General features: G+C 42.6%; 1 protein-coding gene across 20 annotated transcripts in view; it reads left to right on the top strand.

Annotated features, from left to right (window-relative positions):
- LOC140487080 (guanine nucleotide-binding protein G(I)/G(S)/G(O) subunit gamma-7) overlaps nucleotides 1–22,435 on the top strand; it is a 323,926-nt gene that overhangs the window by 142,192 nt on the left and 159,299 nt on the right. For 4 of the 20 annotated variants that reach the window (XM_072586533.1, XM_072586597.1, XM_072586618.1 and 1 more), the window contains one exon: nucleotides 13,641–13,708. The exons of the other annotated variants lie outside the window; for them this stretch is intronic. In XM_072586533.1, the coding sequence (XP_072442634.1) occupies nucleotides 13,641–13,708 (68 nt within the window). The remainder of the gene's footprint in view (nucleotides 1–13,640; nucleotides 13,709–22,435) is intronic. 20 annotated transcript variants of the gene reach the window in all.

Genomic DNA, 22,435 nt, shown 5'->3' with positions numbered 1-22,435 from the left:
CAAAAGATCCAGCAGGACATAGATCAGTTGCAGGTACAGGTGAAGAAATGCCTGCTAGACTTTAATCTGGGTAAATGTGAGGTGCTGCATTTTGGAGGTCACATGTTAAAGAAAGGTATACAGTTAATGGCAGAACCCTTAACAGCATTCATGTACAGAGGGATATTGGGATTCAAGACCATAACTTCCTGAAAGCAGCCATGCAAATAGATAAGATGGTAAAGAAAGTATATGGAGTGCTTGCCTTTATTGGTCAGGGAATTGAGTACAAGAGTCAGGATTTCATGTTGCAGCTTTATCAGACTTTGGTTAGGTCACACATATAGTATTGCATTTAACTCTGGTCGCCACAATATAGGAAGGATGTGGAGGCTTTGGAGAGGTTACAGAAGAGTTTTACCAAGATGGTACCTGGATTAGAGGGCATGTGCTATAAGGACAGGCTAGAAAAACTCAGATTGTTTTCTCTGGAGTGGTAGAGCTATAGAATTATGAGATGCGTAGATAGGGTTGACAGTGAAATCCTTTTCCCAGAGTTGAAATGTCTAAAACTAGGGGACATGCATTTAAGGTGAGAATGTGAATCTTCAAAGGAGATGTAAAGGGCAACTTCTTTTTACACAGAGAGTGGTAGGTATCTGGAACACACTGCCAAAGGTGGTGGTAGAGCCAGATACAATAGGGTCATTAAGGGACATGAACATGCAAGGAATGGGGGGAATATGATTCAAGGGCACAGAAGGGATTTGTTTAATTTGGCATCATGTTTGGCACAACATCCTGGGCCAAATGGCCCATTCTTCTGCTGTACCGTTCTATGTTCCATTGTCTGGCAGTGCTTTGTAGAGCAGCTTTTCAAGGTCAGCATCCCTTCTCCACCTCAGTGAATGAGCTAAGGTGCTCCTTTAAACAGTTGGTTGTTGCTGTCCTTCTGCTTCCACCCACTTATATCTTGCTCACTTTCCTTAATATTGTCTTTAAATGACTCCCCAGTTAAGAATACTTATGAGCTGACTTTCACTAGATGTTTAAAACTGAGTTATCCCACATTTTTTGGAGTGCTGGGAGACATTGGGCAATGACTATCAGAGATTTATTTCATGTTACCCTAAAGAAATGGGATCAGAACATACCCAACGAGATTTTGTTTGCATTTAAAACTCATAATGACAGTTTATAGGCTGTTCATGAAACGTTCACAGCAAACAACCATGGTCAGTGACGATTTGCAATAAGAGGAGCTGATCACTTACCTTTGTATTCAACAGCAGTGCCATTGTTGAATTCCCCTACTATCATATATTGATTAGAAAACTAACTGGACCAACCATAGTTAATACTGTGCTTACAAGAGCAGATCAGGCTAATTCAGCTGCTGCCCTCATAAGTTTGTCCACTATCTAGAAGGCACAATTCCTGAGAATGATGCAACATTTCTTGCCTGGATGAGTGCAGCTCCAACAATAAGCATGACTCATTCACATTCACCATCCTAGAAAGATGACACCAGTTCGACTGGGACAATACATCCATCCTGGGACAGGCTAAAAAAAAGACACGCACAGGAATTCCTTGAGGCCTGACATTCAAACCGCAACTCCTTTACCAAACATATAAATTTAGACACCATTTACCACTTCTCAGAAACCGAACCGGAAATGATATCACCTACTGCAACAGACTGAGACAGATAAATTATAAGCAGGACAGAATACCAGCGCTTCAACGGAGGCTCACTGATACTACTACCTAGCATGGTGACTAAATGTCTGAGAGCAAATCTACCAGCTCAGCAAGCAAACTTACAACAAGGGTCCTGTTCTCTGCAATAAAAGAAATATGTCCAAGCTACATGCCTTTTTGAATGCCCTGAAAACACGGGAACTTATAGTACCTGTTGTTTTCTCGGCGGTAGTATTTGCCAACCAGTCATCTTCTTTTTCACCTGTAGTATAAATTATGATGGTTTGAAATTTGTTTTGCTGAATGCAAAACTTATTTTTGGTCTAATTTCAATTCGAATGTGGTAAGGTAATCTGAATGAAGCAACTTCAGTTCAACTGCAAAAGACCATAAATGCTGTCTGTTCATTTCTTTGTATTTCTTTTTTTAACTGGAGTTTTCCCAACCACCAAGTTGTTAATTTCAGCCATTGCATCATGCAGAATAACCAGGCCAAGACTAGGTGTTTTCCTTCAGAGTTTTAAGAAATCAAAAGGAGTTATGATTGTGCCTTCCTTATAACATTGAAATATGCCTTAGAGCTTGTAATTTGCCTAGTTAGTGTAATCATGAGGAGAACAACATAACAATAACTTACAGAAATAAGGGTAGATCAGAGTTTTTTTATAAAATAAAAAATATAATAACAAAAAATATAAACACTGACATGTTGCTGGAAAAGTCTCACTGCTGTGAATGAAAAATGTGGAAGTTATTATTGTTTACCTGGTGCATAGTGTAATCTGATGTTCCCTAATATTTGATTTTCAGCTCAGGGGAAATCTTAAATTTTTTGGCAAAGTCTCAGTTATGTCAAACTTTTTTGGAAGGTTTTTTGCCATTCGGCCTGGGGAGATTTCTTGCTGTATCTTGCCAAATTCAATGCATTAATGACCAACCCTGCCCTTATGGTGCTATCATGGGCCAGACCAAACCCCCTCAAAATAAATCAGGGAGATGGCCTAGACTATAACTTTTTTTAGGAGGTAAAAACAATAACTGCAGATGCTGGAAACCAAATTCTGGATCAGTGGTGCTGGAAGAGCACAGCAATTCAGGCAGCATCCAACGAGCAGCGAAATCGACGTTTTGGGGCCCTTTTGCCCGAAACGTCGATTTCGCTGCTCGTTGGATGCTGCCTGAATTGCTGTGCTCTTCCAGCACCACTGATCCAGAATATAACTTTTTTATCCTATTTGAGTCAAAGAATGAGGGGTAAGCTGGACTGTGTCGAGGAAGAATGTCTTATTTTTCAGAGTCGTGAACCTGTGAAATTCTCCAACACAGAATGTTGTTGGGGCTAGTTTGTTTGATATATGCAAAAGGGAACCGGACATGGCCCTTGCAGCTAAAGGGATCAAGGGGAATGGAGAGAAAGCAGAACTGGCCTGCTGAAATTGCATGATCATATTTAATGATGGTGCAGGCCCAAAAGGCTGAATGATCTATTCCTGCACTTATTTTCTGTGTTTAAAGGCAAGTGTAAGACGTTATGTTCCAGCTGTAATTTGATTAATCAAACTACTAGGCTTTAAGCAATATACATTTTATTCCTACACCACAGTTAAAATACTGATTAAAAACAAAGAAGAATCAGCATAACTTTAGCTTTATTGAAATGTTTAACAAAAGAATATATTATTAAACTATTGCATTAGTTGAATCATCAGCTCTTTCAATATAACAACATCCCATAAACACAAATCCAAATTCAGAAAAACAGATCTGCTACCTCCCCCAGTCCAAGAGAAAGGAACACCAAAAGAAACAGTCTAGCAGCAGGGAAAGACCTTTTTCCTATTGCAGCGAGAGATAGAGAGTTGTATGTATCAGCTTCAAAATCCAACTTAAACTGAAAACAAAACTAAAATCCCAAGTCTGTGTAAACCTGTCTCCACCCACTCATGCTTCTTTAGTTTAATTTTAAAAATACTCCAAGAGCTCAAAGATGTTTACCCATTGCTTCTGTAGTTCTCATTCCCCTACCACTGGTAATTCTTTGTAAGAGAAACAGCACAGAACAAATCCCTGTTAAGTACTCAGTATCATCACAGTGCTCATCACTTCTGATTTCCACCCCATCTTACCACATGCTATTCTTGGAACAACTCCTCACTCAGCCAAAAGATTGTTGTCCCATGCACCCATGCCATGTTTGAAAGACTACTGTACATTTGGACAAGTATTGGCATTCTGCCATTGCCTCTCACTGGCAACATAATGGCACAGCAGACCAGAAGCCACACTGCCCACTTTATATGGCACGGCTAAACTCCTTTGTACATGCAATCTTATTCTCTCACCCTAACTGCTGTTTAGAAATCTCAACACACTTAACCTGACCATAGCTACGTCCCACCTGAGCACCCAAGTTGGTGCTGCTCTATTCCAGTGTCCACTGCCATTGTCCATGAGTTGAACATCACAAGCAAGCAAGTAACAGGACAAATGCAGCTTTTATTTATGTAAAACAAAAGGGAACAATAACAATAGATGCTGAAGTGCACTGGGACAATGAAAACCAGATTTAGGCACCCTGACCAGAGAGTATTTTATGCTCGGTGGTTGGCTGCTGCATTTAGGTCTTATCCATTTAAGATGGTGTCAGTAGGTTCTGGCTGGCTTTTAGCACCTAACACAACTGGGCAGATTTGCCTTCCCCAGTGTTCTCATCCTCTTCCTTCTCAGAAAACCACTGCCATTCTCCCACTTCCTCTGCATTCAGCACAACAAATCAGATGGTGCAACACATTCTGTCTTGGACTAGTCCAAGCAGTGGAAGCACATTTTAGCAGCCCTATAATCTGCTCCCCCATGGCCTCTGGTTGAAGTATAGATGACATTGTATCATTGCTCCGCATCAGTCAGAGGGTTGCAAATAATTAAATGAGCCATGGTTGTTTGTGGGTATCCCTTGTCCTTTAATAACCAGTCTTGAAAGGCATCTGGACCTCAAAGGCACAATGTACACAATCGTGTCCCAGTCAGTAGGAATCGTGGCCGCTACTGTGGTAGCAGGAAGTGGTCGGAATGGTAATGCTGATGACAAATGACCTGAATGTTAATCAATGGAACCCATTGCTACTGCTAAATTCCACAGCATTGTGATACGACCCTCTCATGGCCATGTGTTTGCAGTCAATGGCACCTTGCACATACGAGAAGACAGTTATGTTTCTGAAGCCAGTTGCCTGGGCTACAGCATTGACCTTGTCACAGGGAAATGAAATGAACCACAGTGACCTTGCACAGATGACATCGATCACTTTCCTGATTCATTTGTGGGTGAACAACTGAATAATCATGTACGGGGCATGCATCAGTATCTGGAAGGAACCAGTGATATAGAGATCCAGAGTGCCATTGACCTCCACAGATGCCTAGTGAGGAACGCCTCCCACTCCTGTAGCTTTGAGGTCCTGCTGCAATATCCTGCATAGTTCCACCACAGTGTTCCAAGGTATACGGAGCCTGCATCAACACTATGTATCAATCATCCCCAGGAAATGGAGTCAGGGCCAGGAAAACTCTGTGCCTCTTACAATTCCCTACTGAGGGGCCCTGTGACTGTGACCATCCCTGAACTGGGTTCTCCTTGTCCTCTGCAGCAGGCCATTCAGCTCATACATCTCGGTGGAATGAACCTAAACACTGAACAGAAGAAGTGAGAATTGCTTAGACTTCAGGACAGTCATCAGTGACCTAACTATAGATGGCTGTGCACACTTCTCCATTCAATAAGATATGCTGCACCCTGATAACGAGGGATATGTCTCCATTATCCATCCATATTCAGGGTCAGCTCGTGCAGCCATTTAATTAATGAAAGTACTGTGCTGGCTGAGCGACCGCCAACTTGAGAGGAAGTGCCTGCAACATTCCAACACTAAATTAAACCTGGACCCACACCAAATTCTTTCCTGAAAAAGGGCTGATGCCCGAAACGTCGATTCTCCTGCTCCTTGGATGCTGCCTGACCTGCTGCACTTTTCCAGCAACACATTTTCAGCTCTGATCTCCAGCATCTGCAGTTCTCACTTTCTCCCACACCAAATACTCAACTCCACACTGCATTCAGTACAGGTCATTGCTTTATCATCTGTTATGTAAGTGTTACAATGTGTTGTTCACGCAGGATCTGTGGAAGTTTCCTGAAAAGTAATCATGATTTGGAGATCCCGGTGTTGGACTGGGGCGTACAAAGTTAAAAATCACACAACACCAGGTTATAGTCCAACAGGTTTAATTGGAAGCACACTAGCTTTCGAAGCGACGCTCCTTCATCAGGTGACAGTGGAGCAGTCTCTCCGAAATAGTGTGCTTCCAGTTAAACCTATTGGACTATAACCTGGTGTTGTGTGATTTTTAATCCTGAAAAATAGTTTGCCTTCACCTAATATTGGCCTGATGTAGCACCATTGCTGCTCACTTCCATATTGTTGTGATGCCTAAGATCAATTTCCAAGCATCAGTGGCTTGTAGCAAATTTCCTTTGACCAGCATCTGACCCCTAAGTATCTTTACTCTGCATGCGTTTCAAATTGACAGTGAAATTATTTTAAATTAAATAAAGAAGTATTTTACAAATGGCTGCTTTATGCATTTGTTTTTACAATGTTGTAATGTCAAACAAATGTGGGTCCTGTTCTTTCACCCATCAATCTGGTACTTCACCCAGCCTGAATGTCGTCCCAACCATTTCCAAGGAACATTTTGCACCTGGACAAGGGAATATGATAGGGAGCACAGCTGACTCTGGGCACTGTCAGCACATGATCATCAAGTAGCCCACCAGAGCCTCCATACTCCCTATTACCTCACACTACCCTAAACTACATTGACTGTCCTCCCTGCCCACAAACCGTGGCATTTCATTTTGATGCTCCCTTTGTGGAAGCCACAGTTATGGTCACTGTCAATGACCATCCCCATACCCTTCTTGATTTCCCCCTTGCCCTTACAGGACTCTTTGAATCGTCCTGAAAGATCAACGGACGGACTCCCTAGGCTGCATTCACCTCAGATCTGTGACTGACTTCAACAAGCGGCTCCTAAACATGACTGCGTAGACTCGAACTGTTGTGCCTACAGCTCCGTGACTGACAATATGTGATTCCCTTTGCTGAATGCTCTCCAAACTGTGCTGGAGAGTTCCCCTAACCATAAAGTTGCCAAGTATGTCAAAGCCCCTGGACTGTCTACAGATTGTGTCAATGACTGACAGTACCAGAACACCCTAAATAATAACACCCTTGTCCTCCACCCACCCCCACCCCCTTAACTGGACTGAGGACTTGCCCTAATCTTTAATCCAGCATGGCCATTTGGTTAAATAAACATGCACTATGTTGGCCATGCAGGCAGCTGGCAAATGCTGTAGATTTTACGGTGACTTCTCTGTGTGCAGTAAAGCAAGATGTTCCCCTCCCCGAGGACAGATCCCTACAGGTAAGCACAATAAGCAGCCTGTTTATTTCAGTATCTTGCAAAGGCCACCTCAAATAGCATTACTGACAGCCTTTGACTTGGCTTAAATGCCAATGTGCTAACTGGCATGAGATGGTCAAGCGAAGCAAAACGTAGAAGGTGGAAGCATGCAAGTAGATGCTCATTGTGTGAGTGTTAAATGAGCGTGCAAGCAGCCCTGAGACACAGCCTGGTCTAATCCTTCAGCTGGAAGCTTATGCCTGCATGCAATACGTCCTTACAGCAGCTTTTCAGCGCTAATTGCTCCAATGTCAGCCTGTGATTCCTAAGCAGCCAGTGGGTATGTCAGAAGGGTATCCTTATGGTCATGAGGATTTGTCAGATGCCAATGTAATTGAATAAGGAACAAAATCAGAAATCGTTGGATAAATGCTGCAGTTTTGGCAGCATCTGTGGAGAGAAATCAGAGTTAACACTTCAGGTTCAGTGTCCCTTCTTCAGAACTGAAGGCTACAAAATGGTTAGTATTTTGCACAAGGTGGGGTTGTGGAAGGGGTGGAGAGTAAATAATAGGTGGAGATAGACCAAATAGGGAGAAAATCTGTTGGACAGATAAAGGAGTGGGTAAAGGTTAATCTGGGGGAGTTAATAGCTGCTAATGGAGACTACGAGTAACTGACAATGGTTGTTTATGATAGCAGCACAATAATGACAAGGCATGATGTGTGGGATTGCAGTAGGGACATGGGAGAAGGTGCCTCAAATCCTGAAATTGTTGAACACAATATTAAATCCAGAAGGCTGCAGAGTTCCCAAGCAGAAAATGTTCTTCTAGATTTTACAGACCTTCAATGAACCAGTTTTTTGGTCAGGGAACATGATGGTGTATTGAAGTGACAGGCAAATTGAAGCTCATGGACGTTTTGTGGACAGGACATAGGTGTTCTGCAAAGTGGTCACCCAATCTGCACTTCATTGTCCCAATGTAGAGGAGACCATATTGTGAGCAGCAAATACAATAGGCTAGATTGAGTGAAGTGCAGGTAAAGTACTGCTTCACCTGGAAGGTATGCTTGGGGTCTTGCATTTGTGAGGATGGAGGAAGTAAAAAAGGCAGGCATTCCACCTTCTGTGATTGCAGGGGAAGGATCTGTGGGGATGTGTAAATACTTCTTGAAAACCTTCAGGGTTTTAGCTGTCTGTCTGTCTGTCTCTCTCTCTCTCTCTCTCTATCTGTTGTCTCTTTCTGTCTCCTTTTTCTCTCTGTCTCCCATATCCCTCTCCCTCTTACTCTTCCTGTCTCCCTCTCCCTTCCTGTCTCTTTCTCTCTCTCTCTCTCTCTCTTTCTCTCTCTCTCTCCCCCCCCCCCACTTCCCTCTCTTTCTCTCTGTTACCCTCTCCCTTCCTGTCTCCCAGCCTGCCTCTCTCTCCTGTCTACCTCTCTCCTTTGTCCTCTCTCTCTGTCCCCATCCCTGTCCCCCGTCTGTCTCTTTCTCTGCTTTCCTCTCTTTTTCTGTCCTCTCTCTCTCTCTCTCTCTCTCTCTCTCTCTCTCTCTGTCTCTCTCTCACCCTTTCTTTCCATCTCCCTTTCTCTCTCTGTCCCCATCCCTGACCCCCTTTCTTTCTGTCTCCCTCTCTTGCTTTCCTTGTCTCCCTGTCTCTGTCTGTCTCTTTCTTTATCTGCCTCCCTCCCTCTCTCTCTCTCTACTTTCCTCAAATGTGTCAAAGTTCAAAGGGTTTCCTCTAAGTTCCTCTCCAAGCCCCTCTCCACCTTGAATTGATAGTATATCAGCCATTCTTTCAGTGTCATTGGGTCAGAATCCTGTAATTCCCTCCTTAAGGGCCTTTTGGGCTATCCCGACACCATATGGACTGCAACGGTTCAAGAAAGAACCTCACCCCCACCGTCTCCAGATGCAATTAGGGACGGGTGGTAAACACTGGATCCTGCGATCCTGCGGCAGATAACTTCCTTGGCCATTCAGTGGGATTGGTTCTCCAATGGGGGTGAGAGTTACCCTGGTCAATGCTGCAGTGACAAGGCAGGCAGGTTTGTTTGGGACTGAGTCAGATATAGCTTCACAACAGCAGCCTCCTTTTCTCAAGGGTGGACACACAATACAAAGGCAATGCATCAGCTTTCACACTGTCTAACCCCCAGTCGCAGATGTTTGGCTGATCTGTAAGCAAATTCTCGGAGCACGTTCTGCCGAACTATTTGCTGACACCAAGCCAGCGAACAAACCCAATACCCCACCATAACTGTACTGTCAGACCGACACACACCACAAAGGTTCAGCAATCTACTTGTCTGTGATTAAACAGCCCAGTTAGACAGAGGAGGCACTGGGTAGACTGGCCGTGTCAGCTTCTCAGTTAAACTGTTAATGTTACACTGGGCACTTGGAGCTGGTCAGAACTACAATACAAAGACAGTATATCACTGCTCCAGAGCACTGACAGGGAGTAGAGAAACTGCAGTAAAGGGTAGACACTTCTATTCAGTCCATCAACAGTTGAGATGAGGCCGACTGCCCCGGCAATTAAAAGGGGTATCTCCTAGTCTGGGGGTGGTAGGAGAGTGAGAGAGGGTCTCCCTGCTACATGAAGGATGTTGTGAAACTTAAGAGGATTCAGAAAAGAGTTACAAGAATGTTGCCAGGGTTGGAGGGTTTGAGCTATAAGGAGAGGCTGAGGAGGCTGGGGCTGTTTTCTCTGGAGCAACGGAAGCAGAGGGGCGACCTTAACGTGGTTTGTGGGATCATGAGGGGCATGGATACGCTGGATGGGCAGGGTCCGCTTCCTCAGGGTGGCGAGTCCAAACTTCGAGGGCATAGGTTTAAGGTGAGAGGGGAAAGATTTAAATGGGCCCTGGGGGGATGGGGAGCTTTTTCGCACAGAGGATGGTGTATGTGTGGATTGAGCTGCCAGAGAAGGAAGTGGAGGCTGGTGCATTAGCAGCATTTGGCCGGGGGTGTGGGGGCAGCTGAATGGGTATATGAGTGGGAGGGGTTTGTAGGGATATGAGTCAAGTGCTGGCAAATGGGACTAGATTAATTTAGGATATCTGGTCAGCATGGACGAGTTGCAGCGAAGGGTCTGTTTCCGTGCTGTACAGTTCTACGACTACATGAAGATGAAGTACTTCAGTTGGATTAATAGCTGGTTTGAAATTCAGAATGATGCCAACAGTATACCTTCAATTTCCGCATTATCTGAGGCTACCATGAAGGACTCTCCTTCTCCACCTTTCCCCTTGCCTGAGGCATGGTTACTCTCAAATTAAATCACTACTAGTCACCTCTCCCCAACGTTGAGTGCAGTCCTGATAAATCTATGGCAATGTCTTAAAAAAAGAAATAATCCCCCATAATTGGCAACTTACCACTGACTAATGAAAAAGTCACCACGCCACTTAGGAAAATTGGAAAAGATAGAGTGAGTTGCGCTGAACAGCAAGATGGCCATTACTAGACTTCTCATCCAATTCTGCTATGCATCTCATCATGGCCCACATGACACAGACCTCTGTAGGATTCTATCCTTCATCTTTCAACTGTTATAAGTGAGTAAAAATAACTTAGTGTTCTAAAGCTTGTGCAACCAGATAAGTTGTGTTAAAGTATAGAGTTTTGCCTAGACTGTACTTTAAAATACTGGGAAAAGTCCAGGTCTCCAATATAGGTAAAGTCACCATTGCCCCAGCAGACCATCAAGTTTTCCATCACAGAAAGGGTATAGATACTGGAGAAGGTCCAATAAAGATAGTTAGTGAAAGAATGATACCTGAACTGAGAGATAATATGTCAAGAAAATTGAACTGGCTTTTGTCTATTGCAAAGATTAGGATGAGGAATGACCGAATTTGACTTAATCTTCTGATCTTCTTTAGCCAAAGGAGAGGCCTGGATAATAGCCAATGTTGTTCCTTAGTTAGGCCACATTTGGGATATTGTGTACACTTATGGTCGCCACACTACCAACAGGATGTGGAGATACAGAAATGGTTTACCAGGACGTTGCCTGGTTTGGAGGGTATTAATTATGAGGAGAGATTGTATGAACTGATTTGTTTCACTTGAATGTGAAAGGATGAGTGGTGACCTGACAGACGTGTACAGAATTATGAGAGGCCTGAATAAATAGATAGTTGGAGTATTTTCGTGAGGTAGACCTGTCAATTTCTAGGGGACCTAGGTTTAAGGTAAAAGTGGTAAGTTTAAAGGAGATGGGAGAAGCAGATTTTTAACACAGAGCATGCTGAGTGCCTGGAATTCATTTTCAGAAGAGGTGGCGGAGGCAGGTATGATAGCATCATTTGAGACATCTTGACAGATAAATGAATATGCAGGGAATAGAAGGATATGAACAGCAAAAGACAAAAGTTTTTAGTTTAGATAGGCATCACATGGATGTAAGTTTGCTCGTTGAGCTGGAAGGTTCATTTTCAGATGTTTCGTCACCTTACTAGGTAACATCAACAATGAGCCTCTGGTCCAGTACTAGTGGTATGGCCCGATTTTTATTTGTGTTTAGTTTTCACTGATGATGTTACCTAGTATGGTGGTGAAATGTTTGAATACAAATCTTCCAGCTCAGTGAACAAACTTGCATCCAGAACCTCAACCTGAGCTACAAATCTTCTCAAAACTCAAAGGCATCATGTGTCCGCACAACCTTGGTGGGCCGAAGGGATTGTTCTTTGTTTGAATTGAAGTTATGAAAGGGTTTGATAGCTTAGTTGTGCAAAGCTGTTTCCACTTGTGACAGAGGCAATAATAAGAGCTATAAACATAAGATAGTCATCAATTGGGAATTTGTGAGAAACCCAGAGGTTAGAATGTGGAACATGTTCTAACTTGTCGTAGTTGAGTTTAATAGCTTCAATACATTTAAAGTGAAACTAGACAACCCATGTGGTAGAAATGAATAAAAGAATATTTTGATAGAGATGGATGAACTTGGACTATTTTGTTATATTCACACTGTGTGCACTGCTGCTGAAGTTTGAATATTCAGTTTCTTATCAAAATTGTTCGTGTAACTGTTGTTTCTGTAGGCTTTTAGAACTGACACTACAAAGAATATTTCCTCAATGGTGTGTTTACCTTTATGAAATCATGGTTTCTATTCAGCACACTGATTCATATGAACTCTGTGGTGTTGTGCTCTCTAACGATTTATTGGTTGGGGAAGTTATGCATTGTTTGTTGGAATTCTACCTTGGTTAGCAACCACACATACAGGAAGTTCTTTTAAGCAACTGTACCTAACAAGTTTACGGTAAAGTCTGACAGTACAGATAAACATGGTGCTTTCTAATGGCACCATGACTAAAACCTTGATGTTTTAGTCAGAATTTTCTTGTCATGAAAAATGTTGTAACAGATTGTACTGGAAATGCCCTAAAATGTAATTATTGAATAGCATTAATCCATTCATTATTATTCAATCCTTTTTGACAGCATATTCTTTAAGTTATTATTTCAGTCAGGTATTTTATATGGCTATGGTAATGTTTTGTGGAGATCAGAGATTGGTGAGCATCATTCCAGTATAAAATATAAAAGGGAGGCCAGAGAAAAAATAAGAGCAATCATCAACAAAGATTGTGAAAAGAACATTATAAACATGGGAGCTACCCAATTCAAATTGGATGCGTGAAACCAGGGATTTGCTGTTTATTTGAGAATGAATTTGTAATGTTCTACGTAGGCAACATCCTCTTTGAAAAGCAGTTGTAACTTGCAAGCTCTTTGTTGAGAGCAAAAGTGTTATGATAGTGAACAAACATCTCCCACTTTGGTTGACAGGGCCACAATGGAGATACAAGTACAGGAAATTTAACTTTTAACAGATATAGTGAAGGCAATAAATTACTTTGTAAAGTTTTGTACTTGAAAAGAGAATGACTCGATGTTTTTATGAAAATGATCAGGGTATCTGTAGAGGGACGAAGGCAAATCTGACAAATTTAATATCATTTTGTTCCATTTATGCCAGAAGATTATTTCCAACAATGTATTCAGATTACTTGCAAGAATGTTAAAAGCGAAAGTAGAATAGCTAACAAGGATATCCCACTGTGGTTGACAAGGCCTCAGCCAACCCATCTCGTGCACATCAGCCTTCACCCCTTCCCCTCCTTCCCAGAACAACAATAGGGTTCCCATTGTCCTTACTGTCCACCCATTATTCTCCAGATTCAAAGGATCATCTTCAGCCATTTCTGCCTTGTTCATCAGGATGCCACCACTAATTATATCCTCCCCTCCCCTCCACCATCAGAATTTTGCAGGGACTGTTCCCTCTGTAACACCCTGGTTCACTCCTCCATCACTCCTAACATTCCTCACTCCTCCATGACACACTCCTGTGCACTTGCAGAAGGTGTAACACTTGCTATTTCACCGTCTCCCTCCTTACTGTCCAAGGCCTCAAACATACCTTCCAAGTGAAGCAGAGTTTCACTCGCACTTCTTTCAATCTAGGAGAACGTCAGGACGGCAGATGCTGGAGAGTCAGAGTCGAAACATGTGGCACTGGAAAAGCACAGCAGGTCAGGAGAGTCGACGTTTCGGACATAAGCTCTTTATCAGGAATGTGGAGGAGGGAAAGGGGCTGAGAGATACATAAATGCGGGGGAGGAGCTGGGGGTGGGGTTGGGGGCAAGGTAGCTGGGAAGGTGATATGTGGATGTGGGGGGGGGTAATAGTGATAGGTCAATAGGGAGGGTGGAGCGGATAGGTGGGAAGGAAGATGGACAGGTAGTACTGTTCAAGAGGGCAGTGCCAAGTTAGACAGTTGGATCTGGGATGAGATGGGTGGGAAGGGAGATTTGGAAACTAGTGAAGTCGATGTTGATGCCATGTGGTTGAAGGATCCCAAGGTGGAAGATAAGGTGCTCTTCCTCCATTTGTCAGTTGGCTTTGATTTGTTGGTTGATGTCCTTGGCAGACTGGGAAGGGGAGATGAAGTGATTGGCCACAGGGCGGTGGGGTACTTGGGTGCATGTGTCCCAGAGATGTTCCCTGAAAAGCTCCACAAGTTGCCGTCCTGTCTCCCTGATGTAGAGGAGACCACATCGAGAGCAATGGACACAGTAGATGAGATGCGTAGGAAAGTCACTGCTTTCAATCTAGTCTACTGTATTCACAACTCAAAGTATATTCTCCTTTCTATTGACAAATACGGTCTGGGTGATCTTTTTGTGGAACACCACCACTCTGTCCATATGAATAACCCTGACCTCCTAGTTGCTTGCCATTTCAATAAACCACCTCATTCTCTAGCTAACATTTTTGACCTGGGTCTGCTCCAATAAAGCACCATTCACGTTTGAAGAACAACACCTGCTTAGCCATTTTACAGCTTCTCAAAGTCAATATTGAATTCAATATCTTTAGGAACTGACTGCATCATCCGTGTTCTCCATTTTCCTTGTATCCTCTCTTCCACACAAAGCCTTATCCTTTTTGTGGCTTGTTCCTTTTGCTGTCCGTGGTGAAAACCATTCTCTCTTTTTCACATTTTATCTTGCATTTTTTTTCTCTTTAACAACCTCTTTGTCTTTGTACTGGGCTGATTTGTGAAGAATATAGTACAATACTAGACAACAATCAATTTGCTGTGAGTTGTATGATTAGGTTTTATTTTTCGTTGATCTATCATACATTAGTTTGGCTATTGGTAAACATAGAATGTTGGATAGTATGACCTGCCTGTTTGAGGTCATAAGATGCAATTGGTATACGTAGAATCCCTACAGTGTGGAAACAGGCCATTTGGCCCAACAAGTCCACGCTGACCATCTGCAGAGTATCCCACTCAGACCGATACCCCTACCCTATTACTCTACATTTCCCCTAACTAATGCACCTAACCTACATATCCCTGAACACTGGCAATTTAGCATGGCCAATTTACCTGACCTGCACATCTTTGGACCGTAGGAGGAAACCAGAGCACTGGAAGGAAACCCATTAAGACATGGGGTGAATGTGCAAACTCCACACAGACAGTCGCCCTCAGCTGGTATCGAGCCCGGGTCCCTGGTGCTAAGAGGCAGCAGTGCTAACCACTGAGCCACTGACCTAGAATGCAAAGTATCTTAACGTGAATATCTTACATGTTGCATTAATTTTACATGTTTGTGGACTACTGAAATGGCAAAATGGTTATAATGCCACTTAAGGTCAGATTGGCATGATATAATGTTATTTCACTTTACAGTGGCCAATAAGACAAGGATTTTCTTGAATTTAATAAAATGAAGTATCTACTTTTAGAAAGAAAGCTGCTAGAAGGGTCTCATAAGACCATAAGATATAAAGCCATTCAGCCTGTTAGGTTTGCTCCAATTTGATCATTGCTAAAACTCATTCTTCTGCCTATTGCCTCCTCCTGGTAACCCTTGATCCCCTTAGTAATCAAGATCCTATTTACCTGTGTCTTAAATGCACTGAATGACTTGACCTCCACAGCCTTATGTAGTAGTGAATTTCACAGATTCACCACCTCTAGCTGAATGAAGGGATAAAACATCCTTTCATTCTGAGGCTGCACCCTTGGGTCCTAGCCTCTCTTAATAGTAAAAAATATAGTCTCCACATTCATTATATCCAGGCTTCTCCCTATTCTGTAAGTTTCATTGAGATTTCCCTCTTATCCATCTACACTTCAAGTACAAGTCCTCAACCGCTTCTCATATGTCGAGCCTGTCATATCTGGGATCATTCTTATAAACTTCCTGTAGACCCCCTTCCAACACCAGCAAATCCTTCCTTTGGTATGGGGCCCAAAATTCCAAATGTGGTCTGACCAGAGCTTTATAGAGCCACAACAGTCCATCTGTTGTGCTCTTGTATTCTATTTGCCTTCGAATTAATGCTAACAATGCATTTGTCTTCCTAACTGCCAATTGAATCTGCATGTTAACCTTAAGAGAATTGTGATCAAACTGCATAACCTTACACTTTCTCACAACATATTCCAACTGCCACTTGTTTGCCTACTCTCCTAGTCAGTCCAAGTCCTTCTGCAGCCTCCCACTTCCTCAACACTACCGGTCCCTCCACCTATTTTTTTGTAGCATCTGCAAACTTGGCATCAATGCCTTCAGTTCCTTTGGCCAGATTGTGAATGTATAATGTAAATAGTTGTGGTCCCAACACTGACCCCTGCAGAACACCACTAGTCACCAGATGCCATCCTCAAAAAGACTCCTTTATTCCCATTCTCTGCCTTCTTCCAGTCAAAAATCACACAACACCAGGTTATAGTCCAACAGGTTTATTTGGAAGTACTAGCTTTTGGAGCACTGCTCCTTCATCAGGTAGCTGTGGAGCAGGATCATAAGTCTTAGTACTTCCAATTAAACCTGTGGGACGATAACCTGATGTTGTGTGATTTTTAACTGTGTCCACTCCAGTCCAGTACCAGCACCTCCATATCATTCTTCCAGTCAGCCAATCCTCTATTCATGCCACTACCCTGCCCCTAATATCGTTAGCTCTTACCTTATTTTGCAGTCTCTGTCAAAGGCCTTTTGGGAAATCCAAATGATCATGAGCTCTCCTTTATCTAACTTTCTCTTTTCATCCTCTTAGAATCCAAAAAGATTTGTCAGGCATGGCCTCCCCTTAATGAAGCCATCATCCCAATTTTACCATTCACTTCAAGTACTCCACAATCTCATCCTTAATAATGGACTCTCAAGTCTTACTCTCAAGACAGACATCAGATTAACTGGCCTGTAATTTTGTGTCATCTGTCTCCTTTCCTTCTTAAACATTGGTATTTCATTTTTTATTTTCCTGTCCTCTGGAATCTTCCCTGACTATAATGAATCCTGAAGGATCTCTACCAACATCTCCACAATTTCCTCAGCTATCTCCTTCAGAACTCTGGGCTGTAGGCCATCTAGTAGGTTGATTATCCACCTTCAGACCTTACAGCTTCCCTAGAATCTTCTCCTCTGTGATGGCTACTACACTCGCCTCTGCCCCTGACTCCTTTGAAGTTCTGGTGTGCTACTGGTAATTTCCACTGTGAAAGCTGATGTAAAGTACCTATTCAGTTCCTTCACCCTTGTAAATCTTTTCTGAACCCTTTCAAGTTTTATAACATCTTCCCGATAGGAAGGAGACCAGAATTGCACGCAATAATCCAACAGTGGCCTAACCAATGTTCTATACAGCCTCTCCTAACTTATTTTCCAGCAGTACAATGTCCATTCTTGCCTCTTTTTTTTATATACCAGAAGAAAATGTTTGCAATATTCTTTAATATTACTAGGTAGATTACCCTCATATTTCATCTTTTCCCTCCTTATTGCTTATTGTCTTAGATTAGATTACAGTGTGGAAACAGGCCTTTTGGCCCAACAAGTCCATACCAACCCGCCGAAGCGCAACTCACCCAGACCCATTCCCCCACGTTTACCACTTCACCTAACACTACGGGCAATTTACCATGGCCAATTCACCTAATCTGCACACTTTTGGATCGTGGGAGGAAACCGGAGCACCCGGAGGAAACCCATGCAGACACAGGGAGAATGTGCAAACTCCACACAGAGAGTCGCCTGAGGCGGGAATTGAACCCAGGTCTCTGGCGCTGTGAGGCAGCAGTGCTAACCACTGTGCCACCGTGCTGCCCTCTGCTGGTTTTTAAAGGCTTCCCAATCCTTTCACTTCCCACTGATCTAAATTTTGCTTTTGTGCTATCCCTGACTTCCTCTGTCAGCCATGGTTGCCTTGTCCTCCCCTTAGTATGTTTCTTCTTCCTTGGGATGAATTTCTGCTGTGCTTCCTGAATAATCATCAGAAGCTTCTGACATTGCTGCTCCACTGTCTTCTTGCTTGCTCCCTTTCCAAACAAACTCTGGCCCGCTCATCCCTCATGTCTTTATAGTTGCCTTTACTCAATTGTTATTCCATTACAGCTGATTCCAGCTTCTCCCTTTCCACTGCAGAGTGAATTCCACCATAGCCATTGTCCCCCATGGTTTCCTTCACCTTAAGCTTGTTAATCAAGTCTGCCTCATTTTACATCACAAAATCAGAATTGCCTGTTTTCTAGTGGGCTTTACCACAAGCTGCTCCAAAAAAGCCATGTCTCAGACATTTCACAAATTCCTTTTCTTGGGGTCCACTATCAACCTGATTTTCCCAGTCCACCTTCATATTGGAGTCCCATTACTGCAGTAGGTCATTTCATGCATGTCTTTTCTATCTCCTGATTTATTTTCTTCCCCACATCCTGACTACTGCTCGGAGACCTATTCCTAACGCCCATCAGGTTCTTCTTCTCTTTGCGGTTCTTCATTGCTACCCACACGAATTCTATGCCTTCCAAATCTGTATCACCTTGTGCTATCGATTTTATGTAATTTCTTACTAACAAGACAAGCCCACCCTCTTTGCTTATCTGCCTTTTCGCATCACAAGTATATATATATAGGAAAAAAAAACTTTTGTCTAAGTTCCGTTGCTATGTGAGATTTTGTAAAGTCAGTACCTCTCTACCACTATCAAAGTGAAAGCAATATCCCTACTCTGAACATAATATTCATTTTATCTTTATGCAGTTTAATCAGTACATCAGTTATATTAGAATTACTATACGTGGAAACAAAGACTTTCTTCGTAGAAGACATTTAAGTAAATGTCTAAAGCCTTGTAAAAGGTACAGCACTTTGTAAAGTCAGTGTACAATGAAAAAAAATGGTGGACCTGGCCTACATTATAAACTTAACATACCAACTTAAACTAGCTTCTACACACGCATAAAAAAAGAGAATCCAGTGAGTAACACGTTGTGCCCAGAACTGCCTCCAAGTAACCATGGATTTAGCAATTTGGTATTGATTTGACATACAATCACAGGTACTGGATGTCTGTTTGTATTGTTTGTCAGCATTTCACAACATTATTTGATGTTCAGACAGAACTATTACTGATTTAAGTATAACATTTACTGGTACTAGTATCACAAAGGTTACTGTGCCTGTTCTGGTTACATAACTACATCACAATATGCATCAGTGTTCTCGTGCCTTGTACGGGAAATAAATGCTAATTTTGTGACCTATTTTATTTGGCATCATTACAATTATTTTTCAAATATATCTGTCAGAGATCACAAATGACACTATTTTTGTTGTTATGTTTTTTCAACATTTTAAAAATATATTTTTATTAAAAAAGGCCTTTTTCTTTTGAATGTTACAATAATTGCAACACGAAACAATTCAAACTAATGCTAAAAAACAAACCCACAAATTACATAAATAACGAATAACTAATAGCTAAGCTAAAAAAGGAAAATCTTAACAATAATAATAATGATAATAACCATAACACAGCTCAGGAAAACAAAGCAATAGCTCTCGATCATCGAGCGCATACATTTATACATATTCATATGTTTGTAGTTCCTCTGCCCGGATACCAGATTCATTACATACAAGTGCCATGGCTATATAAAGACTCTTATTAGTATAGCCGACAAATCTGTACCCAAAAAGGGCCATCACATCTTATAGAAATTCTGAGTTTTATGTTACACTATACTCATAAGAAAGTCCAAGGGGATGTACTCCATGACTACCTTACACCAGCCTGCCAGCCCCAGGAGATTTCCCGACACTCACCGTAATAGAATGTTCTTTCTTGCACAAAAAGTGTGGATACTGAAAAGTATTTTTTTCATGTGCATCTAATGAAAGTGAATTAACAAAGCCAAGAAGAAAAGATACAGGGTCCATCTCCACCTCCATCCCCAAGGCCTCCTCTATTTCACCTACCAGAGCAGCCCAGTATGCCCACAGTCTGTGGCAGGACCAAAGGCAATGAGTAAGCGTGCCATACTCACTTTACATTTAGGACACATTGGAGATGCTCCTGCTTTAAAATTAGTGAGGCGGTCTGGGGCCAAATGGACCCTGCGGAGAATCTTCAGTTGCAAGGCGTGGCTCCTGTTGCAAACCGAGTTCCTTCTTGCATTTTCCCAGATATCCTGCCATATTTCAGAAGAGACCTCAACGTCCAGCTCCCTCTCCCATACCTTTCACAGCCATTTGGACTCGTCCAAGGGACCCTCTCCCAAATGATGATAAGTGTTGCTAACAGATAATATACTCTCAGCACTCAACATCCTCTTCTCCATGTCAGACCTATAAGGATCAGTTAGAAGTATCTTTCAAATCTTTTTGTATGAACTTACTAATTTGAAAGAAACGAAAGCGGTCCCCACTGGGCAATCCATATTTCCGAGCCAACTGGTCAAAGGACATTAATATATCCCCTTGGAATAAATCACTCAGGCAAGACACACCCCTAGCTGCCCATAGTTTATACCCCAAGTCCATTATCCCTAGCGTACCAGCTATGGGTGTCAAAAATGATGTTTTGGGAATATTGCCGTCACCCTGACGAATTGCCTTCCACAATATTGATGACTACTGGGCTATGGCAATATTCCTTAACTATTCTAATTTTATCTAAGAACAGCGGGCTAAGAAGGGGGCATCTTGCCTGAAATCCTTAGATGTCCAGACAAAGTAAGTGAGGGTCCCTCCCGGGCCTAGTCATTAACATAAGATAGCAACAATGATAGATTTTGATATCTGGGAAGCCCACTCCTCCCAGTCTGTAAGGTAACTGCAATTTAGTCAATTTAGTTAGGGACCGCTCAGTCTTCTAAATATTTGCTTAGTAAAAAGCAGAGGAAGCATTCACATAGGATACATAGGTGGGGCAGAATGTTTATTTTAATGAGGGCTATCCAACCTAACTAAGAGGTCAGAAGCACCTCCCATCTACAATGGTCCTGCTTGATTCTGGTGAATAAATGGGCAATCTTGGCTTTAAATAGCTGATCAAAAGCGGGAGTAATAAATAATCCAAAGTAGAGACAGCCCTCCTGCGACCATCTAAAGGAGAAGCAAGATGTGCCCTCAGGATCAGGCACTCTCGGGAATCCACCCATGGGCATGGCCTCTGACGTTGCAAAATTGATCTTATAATCCAAGAAGCCACCAAATGGATTGATGCATTGTATCAGGTGTGGCACTGAGACTGTTGGGTATGATAAGAAGACAAGAACATCATCCGCATACAGTGCGATTTTAATGTGAATTCATCCCCACTTCTGGAGCGGTTATATTGCCTGCGTCAGTGGTTCAATCACCAATGTGAAAAGCAATAGTGACAAGGGACAGCCCTGTTGACTGCCCCCACAAATATTAAAATTGTTTGACCATATACCGTTGGTGAGGATCATTATACAAAACCTCCACCCTCCTGATGAAAGTCTCTCCCAGGCCAAACCGCTTCAAAGTATGAGAAAGATATGGCTACTAGACCCTGTCAAATGCCTTTTCCACATCTGAGGAGATCACCAATCCCTGTATCGATCGCTGTTGATATGCTTGGATCATGTTAAGTAATCTCCTGACATTATCTGTCGATTTACGACCTTTTATGAACTCCATCTGGTCCTCCTTAATGATGGAGGGCAGTACAGTTTCTAGCCTTAATGCAAAAGTCTTAGATAGGATTTTGAAATCGACATTCAAGAGTGAAATTGGCCGATAGGAAACACAGTTCTCCGGGCCTTTCCTATTTTTGAGAATGAGAGAGATGTTCACCTCTCGTAGAGATGGTGGGAGGAGGCCACATCTATGTGAGTCATTAGACATGCTAAGCATCGCCCCTGGCAATAAACTTATAAATTCCTTGTGGACCTCACTGGGGAACCCGTCAGGACCTGGCACCTTCCCATTCTGGAGCTGCCTCACAGCCTCCTGCACCTCTTGCTCTGACAATGAGGTATTGAGGAGAGACTCTTGTTCAGGGGTCACTCCTGGAAAGTCCAAATTCTTTAAAAAAAGACTCCATCCAAATCTGCCCACTCTTACAGCTTTCAGATTAGTATAATTCAGAGTACAATTTCCGAAATGCTGCATTCATTCTTTTAGAATCATAGGTCAAATTTCCAGTGTCCTCTCTGATCAAGGTAATGGCTTTGGGGGCACTCCTTTTCCTAGCAAGGTATGCTAAGTACTTGCCCAGCTTATCCCCATGCTCAAACACGGACACTTGCGTCTGATGGATATTTGTCAGACTGCAGGCTTGTGACTAGTGATGTGCCTCAAGGGTCCGTGTTGGGCCCATTGCTGTTTGTTATTTATATCAATGATTTGGAATAGAATGTACAAGGCATGATTAGTAAGTTTGCAGATGACACTAAAATAGGTGGTATCTTGGACAGTGAGCAAGGT

The sequence above is a fragment of the Chiloscyllium punctatum genome, chromosome 2, assembly GCF_047496795.1.
Source record: "Chiloscyllium punctatum isolate Juve2018m chromosome 2, sChiPun1.3, whole genome shotgun sequence".
NCBI lineage: Eukaryota > Metazoa > Chordata > Chondrichthyes > Orectolobiformes > Hemiscylliidae > Chiloscyllium > Chiloscyllium punctatum.
The sequence above is the reverse complement of the archived record's forward strand: the minus strand, read 5'-3'. Positions and strand labels throughout refer to the sequence as shown.